Source organism: Simochromis diagramma, unplaced genomic scaffold (genome assembly GCF_900408965.1).
Source record: "Simochromis diagramma unplaced genomic scaffold, fSimDia1.1 OVJJ01000293.1, whole genome shotgun sequence".
Lineage (NCBI taxonomy): Eukaryota > Metazoa > Chordata > Actinopteri > Cichliformes > Cichlidae > Simochromis > Simochromis diagramma.
This window is the reverse complement of record NW_024386801.1, coordinates 13,074,142-13,086,482: the sequence shown is the minus strand read 5'-3', so window position 1 is coordinate 13,086,482 and position 12,341 is coordinate 13,074,142. Positions and strand designations below refer to the sequence as shown.

Genomic DNA, 12,341 nt, shown 5'->3' with positions numbered 1-12,341 from the left:
ACTGTATTTTCTGTGTGTTATAACTGTACATTCATTCAGTATTGTATATTCTGATACATTCTTGTACGCTCTGGTAAAAGTAATGATCATCCATATACTGTATGTCCTTGAAAATTAAGAGTGTCTTTGGCCTTCAGCGTCACCACGATACACAGAGTTCAGTGCCTTTGTACAGCATCTTATTATCTTCTTTTGATACTAATTGTAATAGATTAACATGTTGGATTGAGAATGAATCCCTGGTCAGTAAATCGTATTCTTCGTTATCACATGCATATACTGCAGAAGTTATATGGCCTTTCCAATCAAGTCCTTGAGAAATCCAAAGTATTTACAGTAGAAGTACAATTTTAAACTCCATACACATTATAAAAATGACTAAATAAAAAATAAATGTACTAATTTATCTCTTCATAAGAAAATAAACATGACCGTAAAGCTACTTTTCTTCAACACCATAAACTCACGTACAGTACTACAGACAGAGTATTCACATTGTAAGGCCATTATGACGATGTAATTCAAGATAAAACCTGGGAAAATGAGAAACGGATGTTCTTTACAGCGTCGCGACAACAGGCCAAAAAAAATAAAATGATAGAAAAATAAATTCTCCTCGTCCCACTGAGCCACCCGTCTTATTGTCGTCACGCAGCCAGACATGCAGAGCTACAGTGGGGCTGATCCATGCAGGGTCCTCTATATGTAGACGGGCGTCTCCTGTCCCGTCAGCAGTCTGAACATCACAGCAGGCATCGTCTTCATGTTGATCTGGCACAGAGGGAAACATGAAAGAAGCAGGGTGGGTAAATGCAGGGTGTCAAACATGTGGCACACGGGCCCTGAATTGGCACCACAAAGACTCTGAGGCGGCCCACAGGAAAGATTTGGGACTTTTAACTGCATTTTTATAAATTGTACAGTTTTTTCTACTGATAAAGGCCTCCTTCACGATTGTTCGTACTACACCTAAGTTAAAGAAAAAAAAAGAACAATGAAATGACAAAGAAATCCTATTTTTTCACCATCTAATAGAAGAGTTTCTATTTCTTTATGGTATCTTTTAAAAAGCAAGAAAAAACTTTGCTTTATTATTACAGGTCAGTCTGGGCAATGAGATACATTCTCTGTGCTTTTACACATCTATTACTTACAGTTTAGTCCCAAAGTGTCATGCTTACAGATTTCTTCCATTTACTACAGCAGAATTTCTTTATCATATAGAAAAACTGAGACATGCAGCTAAAATTGTACTTCTTTTTTTGTATGTGAAGATATCAGAGGGGTTCTGACTGGGGTTAAACTTATCCCTCGCCTGAAAGTCAAAGTGGGCTGTATGTGGCCCACAATGTAAAGTAAGCTCCCCGGGTTAACCCATCAACTTCAGATGCATTTACACATGCACAGATATGTAATCGGCCCTAATTTACTTACTCCTCTCTGTCCCACCAGAGACTGAGAAAAGGATTCAGATGTATTGCTGTCAAACAGAGATCTTTTCTATCAGAATGTACACTTGAAGAAATTACAGAGAAAATACAAGAGTGGTTGAAAATTAAGTTAAAGTTTTAAATAATATTCGGTACATATTTTTGATTATGTTTAACTTTAAGTTTTATTTACAGCATTGAAGCATTGAGCATCACAACACAAACTGGGATCTGAACCATCAGGTCTCCTCTGTATTCTCCATCCATTTGTTTGTGTTTAATACTAGTTTGATATGTTGCCATATTCATTTACTTTGGTCAAGAGTTCAAAGATGCATAACAATTTCCTGAAAAAATAAAAAAAAAATCAATGTGAAGCATGAGCTGCCTGACAGTTAGTTTGAAACAGCTGAGTTTATCTAATTGAAACGGCGAACAACGTGATGGTTTTATTGGAGTTAATGTGCTGGACTATGAGTCAACAAGGAAGGGCAAAAGAATTTCCCAAACTGTTCCTTTAAAGCACGCTCATAGGGATAAATTGTAAACTTGCACTCAAGGAAATAGATTCCTGTAATCACTGTGAAAGTACACAATAGCTAATTTCTCTGGAATGTGAGTTTTCTCACACAAACATCCTTTATTGTACTAGTCAGTTTTAATTTAAAAAAATATTTAACCATGGTTTGTTTAATCACAGGATTTTATTGACTTTATTGACCCATCACTTACAGGCATTCTGTGGCCCTGTGTGTACCCAGTGATTTGGCTTTAAACCAAACTCTAATGTGCATGCATCTATGAAAGGCCTGTGTGGCACAGTGTTTGTGTGGTGCAGTAATCGGAGAAAATTGCCATCTTGTGTCATGAGGAGTTCCTACCTCACCCACAGAGATGGACAGGGTTTGAACTATCTTCTCGTGTGCCATGGCAACGACACTCTGACCATTTATTTCAATGATTCTGTGTCCAACACGAACGCCGCCTCTCTCAGCGATACCGCCTCGCATCAGGCTGCAGATCTGAGGAAGCAAAATAATCCCAAATGTGGAACTGCATCATAAATACCAACACTCCCAGTCAACAAGGGGGTATGTTGTAAATATTAACATATTTTTGGCATGTACTAGAGTAGCTTTCATGGTTCACAGTTCACAGTTCCTCATTTATCTTGGCCCTGGTGCAGCAGCTCAAAAACTATCAGAGCAGAATGACGCCTGAGCTTTTGGCTCACAGCAATTATTTGTACATACGCTGACCTCATTATTGCTATTTTTAACATAAGCAGCCATCATTGTGATGTTATAACATGACAAAAAAACATGCATGCACCTAAGCATTTAATAAGCCTGAGTTGAAAGTTCAATCTTAAGTTTAGAGTCATGGTAACGAGTGATACGGCTGCACTCACAATGCCATTTTGAACACTGAAGCCGAGCTGGAACTTGAGATCGGGTCTCTTGATGAGGACGGTGGTGACAGGAGGGCAGCTTACAATACTCAGCTTTACCTTCACCTGGTTCTTCAGACCCTGGGACACATTCAGAAACGCATTCACATGTTTCAGAAGTCAAAAGGTTTGTGGAGGTGGACTAAAGACTGGTGCCGTCCCTGTGCTTATGTGGTATTTCTATGTGCTTGTTAGTGTCATGGTCAAAATTACATTTATTCATTCCACTTAATCCTTTTATGGTGAAAAGAGGGACCACCTAAAAGTCCACTAATATTTAGGTACTTTCACTGTAATTCATACTTTTGGGCTGTTCAGTCCAGCACTACTAACTACAGATAGTTTTCCTTGTGCTATTCTTTGATTCAAATACTTCCTTATCTAACTTATGACTCTAAGTAAAGAGCTAACTGGAGGTTCCTGATGTACTCCATACCTTAATGATGCCCTGGCAGGTGGCCAGTGGCAGCCCCACGAGACTGGTGTCATTGATGGACATAATCTGGTCGCCCACGCTGAGTTTTCCAGAGCGAGCTGCGGGCCCACTGTTCAGCATGCTGGCCAGGATGACCGTGGGCAGAATGGAGCCCCAGCCAGACTCGACTATTACCACACCGAGGATCTCGCCTTTCTGCTTCTCTATATACAGCTGTAATACAGTATACAAGTATTTTTTAAACCTTTTTAAGCACACTTTGAATTCCATATTGAAAATTAGCGAGATTCTTTTAGGGTGGAAAATCCATCAGTCATCATTTACAATTAGCCAACAGTGGAATAAAAAAAATGTCACACCTCTTTACAGTTGTCTGAATTTGAGAAATGAACGAGGTCATCGTGGTACATTTCCTGGGAGCTGATGATGTCACTGTATTGTTTCTGGCTCAGGTCGGTGGGATTGATGCCATTGGCTCGCAGGAATTCTCTGTAGGCCACACTGAACGCCTGACCAATAGACTGTGCGATTAGCTGCGCCTACGGGAAGGGGAGAATTTGGGGGAAACCGCTCAGCAGAAAGGCTATCCCAGCTGACAACAGCAAGGAAGTGACCAGAGATTATTGTAAAAATGTAAAACTAGAGCGTAAAGTAGAAAAGAATGGCAATACTTACATCCTCTGATTCAAAGACATAGCAGATCATTCTGTACTGGCTCTTCCCTTCGCTGGTGGAGTCCGAAGATTCAGAGAGCTCCTCTGATGAGGCCTGAGACATGCGCCTCCGTGCCATCAGAACTACAATGCTGCCGATGTCTGCGATGTAGGAAATGGTTCGCAAGGCACTGTCCATCATTGTTTCCTATGAGGAACAAAAGTAATGACAATCATGATTCAAAATAAATTGTGTTTATGCACAAGAAGAAGGCCACACACAAATTTAAGAGCCACTGACCTGTGTGTCAGCATTCAGTACTTTGACAGCTTTAGTGGAGATAAACAGGTCCACTTCTGTCATCATTTGAGAATCTTCATCTTGGCTCTTTGAGATAAACAGAATTTTAATAAGACGTTTTGCATTTCAGAGAATGAATGTGATGCTTTAATCTTGCATAGCATTTTTTTTCTTGCACCTCAATAATAACGCTTGTGCTTATGCCTGAAAGGCAGAGACAGTTTAAATTATTCTTTTCAAACTTTGCTTTTGCGACCAGTAGTTCATTTGTAGTTACATTCAAGGCACAAGCACAGGATATAACACTTAATACACAGGAACAAAAACATGTGGCCGTATCAAAAGAACAAAGTGGCCAAAAGAAAGACATGCAACAGCTCCACTGTGTGGTAAATAGATGAGGTTACTGCACAGCTGACTTTTTATAAATAGGTCACAAGCAACATACAGTTGTGGTCAGAAGTATATATACATGTTATGGTCATTGTAATTTAGGGCATTTAATTATTTCTTTGAACTGTTCATTTTCTCAGTGTGGAAAGATTGTACAGCATACATCTTTATTGCACTTTAAAAAGAACTGGGTGCACAAGTTTGACTTTAGTTTGTATTTTTTTCTAATCCACACAGTTTTAGATGTATACATACACCTCCACTAATATTTGGTTAAACGTCCCTTAGTAAGTTACACCTTTACCAGAAGCTTTTTGTAGCCATTAAGAAACTTCTGGCATAATTCCTGGTGTATATTTGACCACTCTTCTTGGCACACACCCGGTTTTTGGTAAGGCCATTCCAGATGTTTAACGTTAGCCTGCTTCATCCATTCAAAAACCACCTCACACGTGTGCTTTGGATCACTGAGCTACTGGAACACGCTGAAGAACTTGGAGATAGTCATTCTTCTTCATTATTACAACCACTTTGTACAATGTAACAGTACTGCTGACAGCAAAACAGCCACAGTGCATGATGCTACCACCACCGTCCTTTACAATTGGTACAGTGTTCTTAGGTTTGAAGCTTTCACCTTTACAAACATACTTGTTGTCAAGTGTGGACAAATAGCTCAATCTTTGTCTCATATGGCCATAAAACCTTTCTCCAGAAGGCATTTGGCTTGTCCATGTGGGCAGCTGCAAATTTCCCTCGAGCTTGAAGGTTTTCATTTTGGAGCAGGAGCTTCTTTCTTGGTCGGCACCCTCTCAGTCCGTGATGATATAAAACTGGATTCACTGTGGACAGTGATGCTGGTGTTCCAGCAGTTTCCAGCTCATGGTAGGCTTGAGCCTTAGTGGTTCCTGGGTTATTCCTGAACATCCTAACCAAATTCCTCTTATTGTAGGGGGACAGTCTGGGTCTAAATCCAGATCTCTGCAAAGTGATGACACATCTGAATAACATAGTTATGTACAGTTGTTTAAGTTAACAGGCCTTAACCTTGTCAAGTTAAAAGACAGAATTCAGCACCACTTATTAAAAGATTAAAGTAAGTGTATCTATATAATTGAGCCTGTATGTATACTTCTGGCCTTGTGTGTATTAAATAACATCCAACCTTAAATCAAACTTGTGGACCCAGTTCTTTTTAAAGTAATTCGAGATTGTATGCTGTATAATTATTTTATCCTGAAAAAATAACAGTTCAAAAAAATCATTAAAAAGTACAAAATTGCCCATGATAAATGGATGTAAACTTCCATCCATCCATTCACTTCCACTTATCCTTTTCAGGGTCGCGGGGGGCGCTGGAGCCTATCCCAGCTGTCATAGGGTGAGAGGCGGGGTACACCCTGGACAGGTTGCCAGTCTGTCACAGGGCTAACACACAGAGACAGACAACCATTCGCTCTCACATTCACTCCCGCATTCACACCTATGGGCAATTTAGATTGATTGATTAACCTATCCCCGCTAACTGCATGTCTTTGGACTGTGGGAGGAAGCCGGAGTACCCGCAGAGAACCCACACCAACATGAGGAGAACATGCAAACTCCACACAGAAAGACCCTGGCCTGAACTACATACATATTATTTATTTCAACTGCGAGCAAACATGTAGAATAAAGTCAAATCCCTAATAAAGTCAAGTCCCTCTAGCCAAAAATAAAAGCCAACTTTTCTAAGGCTGAAAATCCCAGATGGAGAACATCAAGAGAATCTAATCAAGTCTCCTGGACCCGAATTCAATTTGTTCCCTAGATTTCATTTCAGTTTGTTCCCACATTTTGATGCTGGCCAATTTAAAGATTTATGAACTAAATGGATGCATGTTGGTAGCTGTAACAACCCTGAAGAAGAATTACCTTGATTTGACTGACAGCTTCATGAGCCTGGGACATACGGACACTCTTGGATGGGTTTTTATCAGACAAAACTTGAGTGCAGCCAAGGTAGTTAGCAGCAAAGATGATCCCATCAATAAGGTCTTCTGGCTCACAGGGACCTGGGACTGTGTGACAAAAAGACCCCTGTAACGTGCAGCACAGATTCATAAAAATGACAACATTTTGAGAATATTCTGAGATATTTACCATCCTCAAAGCTGGGAAACGAAGCAGCTTCCTGTGTTTTCTTTTTAAAAAAATGTAATAAGTTGGACTTCAAGGGCAAATATTTTGCAGATACAGTATAAAAACCTATATCTATCACAATATCCACGATTGCCTACATACAAAACTTACAAAAGCAAATGTTTCTTAGGAATACGATTAAAGAGACAGTAAAAGACAGTTTTTTGATCAAAAACTGGATGATAAGAAGCTAAAAGTAGCTGAATTTTAACCTTGGGAGTGTTGCTGTCTTCTGCAGAGACAGGCTCTGGACACTGAGACCTCGTCGCCTGCTCTGGCAGCTCCTCAGGTATTGCAGCCGGGCTGAGCTTCTCATTCTGCTAAACAAAAATAAGTGGGGGGTGTTTTCTTCTTATCTTGGACAGTTTGTGTTTTTTAACATTTCTTGTTGTCCTGTGCCGATTAAGAAGAACTCATAAAAAGTGATGAAGACTATTTCTGGCGATGCATAAAATTAAAATTGTGCTGATCCCCTCTAAACCACAGCGGAGGCAGGTTTGGCACAAACATTTACAATCACAAGCCACAGGGGACAAGAGCTGACAAAGATGTGTCCTATTTGCATTGCTTACCTGCTGGGGTTTCTCTAGCCGTCTCTGTCTCTCCTCGAGAGACTCCCTCTGTTGTTCTGGTGTGTGAAGAGGAGCTAGGGATGGCTTGATAACCCTGGGTTCGTTCTCCCGGCTGTTAGCAGTGGAATTACTGGGTCTGGGAACAGGAGGAGGCTCTCTGTGAGGCTGGGGTTTCTGGGTTTCAGTAGGAGGCTGAGCATGGGAGTGGCGAGGTGGGGGAATAGGGTGTTGCTTACTGGAACTGGACCTAGCTTTGGTCCTCACGGCAACTTTTTTGCAGTCCCTGGGCAAAGTCTTTGGACGCTGCTCAGTGTTGCTGGTCATGCATCCTTTGATCCCAGAGGCAATTTGCTCGATGCCCTCTCCTGTTCCCCTCCTTCCTCGCCCTTTACCCTGCCGCTCCTTCTCCTTTGAATCCATGTGAGATGGCTCACACTTCTTGCTGGCTCCTAGGACATTAGGGTTCCTTGTGACTCGGACATCACCTTCTCTTTGCCGTTCCTCTCCCCCCTTCCTAATTCTTTCGTTCTCATTACCCTGATAAAGGCTAGCCTGCCTCTGAATACTGTCCTCCGTCTCCTCTAAATCCTCTATAAATTTGGCCCCATCTAGCACCTCTTCTATCTCATCTCCATCACCGAAGAAGAACCTGTCCTCCTGGCCCTTTTTAACTCCCCCTTCTGTTTCATCACCAGCAACTGGAGCACAATGCGACCTGAAGCGATGGCTCATCTTACTCGGCTTAGCGTCTGATTGTGATCCCTCACATATTTCTGTGCCATGCCGTGGTCTCGGAGTCATCTGGTCAGGAGCACTGGTGTTCTCATTAATATTATCACTGACAGCATGCTTTATATAGCCACCGTCCTCAGGACAGTACTGCTTGTAATACCTCATGTCCACACCGCCCTCTCTGTTCAAATGCAGAACCTCATCATAGTCCTGCTCGACATCGGAGCCCACGTTGTCGTACTCAGAGCAGGTGTCCTCCATGTCCTCAGGACTAGGGTCACAACTCATGTAATAGTGATTTGCAGAAACAGGAGAAGTCAGCTGGTCATTATTATCCTCCTCCAGCGCACAAGGTGGTTGCTCAGTCGCCTCGTTCACCAAACCTCCCCGCTCTTCTTTGCTCTGTCCAGGACCGGGGCATGATGAAGCACCGGGTACCAATATTTTGGATATGGATCCTGGCCTCTTTCCATGAGCCATAACTGGCCCCTTTAGCCCACTACCCTAAGCCCTGTAAACATTAATAGAAAATCAATTTCACATTTTTGAGAAATGTTATATTTTCAACAGTATATCATCATTCAGACTCTTTATATTATTATGAAAAATAACTGAACACATATTGTATTTTGCAAATGACGTAGGTTCATCAAACTGGAGAAATCACCTTCCAAAGACTTTGATGCTCTCTTTCATAAAAACAGAAACTCTTCAGCAACTCTTCCCAGTTTTCGAGCTCCTCCGCTACAAGCCTACAGCACAGGTGCCGTCAATTTAAATAACCAAACATTAAAGATTCCTCTTTGCATATGGTCAAAGATCCACTTTTGTATACAGTGACTATCTCTGTCACACTTTAAAAACACACACACATCCTCCCTCCGTACCAAACATCCATATTTTACTTACATGCACCATCTCAGTCCATTTGTCTTTGATGGTGTTTGTTATCTGTGATCTTGGTCCGTTGTGCCTGCACTAATTTTGTCTTGATGTCCTGCAGAACAGGAAGCCTGCAGTAAAACTACAGACACACAGCCTTCCTTCTGCAACACTGCTCTCTATTCTTAGCACCTCCCACCACAGAAGCACAGACATATGCAGATGCTCCATACTGGCTTATTGTAAGTCAGTCTGCCTTCACACACAATTTAAACTCCTCTCTTGCGGGTGAAAGTCATCTGCTTAACCTAGTCTAGCTCTCTCACACACCGCTTGAAATATAATATCCTAAAAAGTTATTACAAAATTCTGGCACAAGTAATGCTGACAAAAATGCTGCCCATGCCTGCTTTCAGATTGTAGCATGTGGTGTTTTCTATAAACTATGTTATTGTTTTATAGTTTACTAAACAGTATCTTCAAGAAGCTGCCCTGAAAAACAGTAAAGAACCAAAGAACAACAACACAAAACTGTCTAAATTAGTCAGAAAGTACTTCACAGCTGAACTGATAGAAATTAATCGTGGAAAAAATGATTACAGCTGTTAATTAAAAGTAAATACTGGCATTTATCGAGTTCCAGCCTCTCGAATGTAACTATTTGATTTTTTTTTCTGTCATTTTTTTACCAATAGTCTACAGTTGACAGAAATGAGAAATTTTAAATAGAGACATGATAGTCTACATTGACCAGACACTTTATAAGGTACACCTAAATGGTACAGAGCTGAACCCCCTTGTGCTTTCGGAACTGCCTTAATTCTTCATGGCATGGATTCAACAAGGGTCTGGAAACATTCCTCAGAGACTTTGGTCCATATTGACATGACAGCATCACACATTTGCTGCAGATCTGTTGGCTGCACCTCCATAATGTGAAGTCCACCACACCCCAAAGCTGCACTACTAGATTGAGATTGGGTGACTGTGGAGGTCATTTGAGTACAGTGAACTCCCTGTTGTGTTCTGGAAAGCAGTTAGAGATGATTTGAGCTTTGTGATATGGTGTGTTCTTCTGCTGTCATAAAAGGATGGACATGGTCAGAAACAGTAACCAGGTAGGCTGTGGTGTTTAAGTGATGCTCAGTTGGCACTAAGAGGCCTAAAGCGTGCCAGGAAAATATACTTGGAACCACTGCTGGTGCTGCTTTTATGTTTTTTACTCCAGATTCAGACCCTATTTTGCAGCAGTCTCAGTTTCCTGTTCTTATCTGAGAGGAGTGGCACCTTGTGCGGTCTTTTGCTGCTGTCACCCATCCGCTTCAAGGACTAACATCATGTGCATTCAGAGATGCTCTTCTATATGCATAGACTGTACCAAGTACTTATTTGAATGACTGTTGCCTTCCTATCATCTCGAAGCAGTCTGGCCATTCTCATCTAACCTCTGACATTCAACAAGGAAAAACGCCGCTCACTGAATCTTATCTCTTTTTCTGACCATTTTTCTCTATAAACCCTAGAAATGGCTGTAATCCCAGTAGATCACCAAGTTCTGAAACATCTCAGAGCAGCTTGCCTTGCACCAACAACCATGCCACATTCAAAGTCCCTTAAATCAGCCCCATTTCTCATTCCAATGCTCAGTTTCAATGTCAACAGCCTGGTTCGACCATGTCTGCATGCGTAAATATGCATTTAGGCATATGCCATTAACTTTGTTGCCATGTGATTGGCTGATTAAATATTTGCGTTAACAAGCAGCTGAACAGGTGTACCTGACAAAGTGGCTGGTGAGTGTGCATTCAACATATATTCTCAATCAAGAAAACATCTGGCAGATTGAGAAATAGGGAAATATCTGTTATTCGCAGCCCTACAGTAATAATACAAATGTACAACAGCAGGATTTAACACTAGTAAATTAGAGAGTATCCATCAATACAACATAAAAATGCTGTTGATTGTATTTATCAATATTATAATGATATAATTTATGATTCTCTCAGCTCCGAATTCCACCAAATCTCTTTTCATCCCTGTCATCATTTAAAAGAAGTGAGCTCCTTAAGTGTGAATGTGATGCTCTCAGTTTAGTAATACAGGCTTTATATTTGATTAGTACAGGATATGTGAGAGGCAGCACACTGACAGTGCTGTGCTACACGCCCAGTATAAACATGTCATCATCAGCATCCTCATCTCAGCATGAAGCATCTAAGCTTGAGGCTGAAAATAAAAATCATAGAGCAAACTATTTGGCTCAAGCTAAAAAGACTCCACAACGAAATGAATCCTATCAGTGTTGATCAGGTCATTATGCAACTGGGATTATAGCATCATCAGCACAAAAAAACCTCTAATCCCTGCTAACAGACCTAAGCATGACTTCTCCATGGTGCTGAACTGGCAATTAAAACAACAGGGGCAATTACAGAGTAGAACTGGCCTTCACCATTGCAGTTTTCTTGCACCTGCCCTGCCCTTGAAGAATGAGTGGTAGTATTTTATAAAGCTATTACGCCTAACTTTTGCCGCAGCTGCAGGGGTGGTTGTTGCTGTGGCTCCAGTCTCCCCACAAGTGGACGCCGCATTTCCCTCTGCCTAGATGTCGATAAGATAATCGGATATGTCCTGCGCATATACCGTGCATTAATGGAGTGCGCTCCCTCCACACACGCTCTCTAGTGGTTATACCATCTGGAGGCATCTTGTTATCCTACAGCAGCTGGAAAATTCACATCGACCTTGATGTGAAGCATCGAGACTGCACCATGCTGACACCCAACTAATGGGCTGATGTGCCACAGGAGCACGCACATCTAGCATCGTTTTCGCTCTGTGACAGAAACACGAGCAGGCCTACATGCATCAATATTGCATGCTCCCCTCTATACCTGCATTAATATATGTGTGTGCCACTTACCGACATCAGTCCTGTGGGGGCCTCTCCCTTAAAATGCCCGTTTGCTGATCAGATGAGATTGATCTCCGGGATGGTGATTTTTGAATAAAAGCCGCACAGCAGCCCAGGAACCTGTGTAGAAAATACACCCCCTAACACAGGCACACACGCACCATGTGCTCACTAGTCGCACTGTTCTACCCAACATAAAACATTAATGCACACGCAGATGCACCTCTATATGAATGGATTGTATTTTTTATGTTTGTTTGTTTTCTTTTTAATTTTCTAGTCATTTTATAATTTGTTTAACAGTATAAGTGGTGGCTTGTAAGTCATTAAATAGACACCCAAGGTGTGATTTATATTATTAGATTATCTTTACTTTAAAGCCATATTTAATATG

At 41.3% G+C, this 12,341-nt stretch overlaps 1 protein-coding gene across 1 annotated transcript; it reads right to left on the bottom strand.

Moving 5' to 3' along the window:
- Positions 1–5: 5 nt before the first annotated feature.
- On the bottom strand, positions 6–12,285 carry apba2a (amyloid beta (A4) precursor protein-binding, family A, member 2a). The gene is made up of 13 exons (XM_040026882.1): positions 11,957–12,285; positions 9,058–9,145; positions 7,417–8,659; positions 7,057–7,161; positions 6,806–6,845; positions 6,578–6,723; positions 4,271–4,357; positions 3,992–4,177; positions 3,676–3,855; positions 3,317–3,529; positions 2,842–2,961; positions 2,312–2,452; positions 6–771 (listed from the first exon to the last, which is right to left on the bottom strand). The coding sequence occupies exons 3-13, from the start codon at positions 8,626–8,628 to the stop codon at positions 700–702; spliced, it is 2,502 nt and encodes an 833-aa protein (XP_039882816.1). The 5' UTR covers positions 8,629–8,659; positions 9,058–9,145; positions 11,957–12,285; the 3' UTR covers positions 6–699.
- Positions 12,286–12,341: the final 56 nt, after the last annotated feature.

Coding starts and splice junctions, on each gene's coding strand:
- apba2a (XM_040026882.1), bottom strand. CDS start 8,628: ATGGCTCATGGAAAGAGGCCAGGATCCATATCCAAAATATTGGTACCC. Junction 7,162..7,416: donor GGCTAGAGAAACCCCAGCAG/GTAAGCAATGCA, acceptor TTTGTTTAGCAG/AATGAGAAGCTCAGCCCGGC. Junction 6,724..6,805: donor GTTTCCCAGCTTTGAGGATG/GTAAATATCTCA, acceptor TTTGTCACACAG/TCCCAGGTCCCTGTGAGCCA.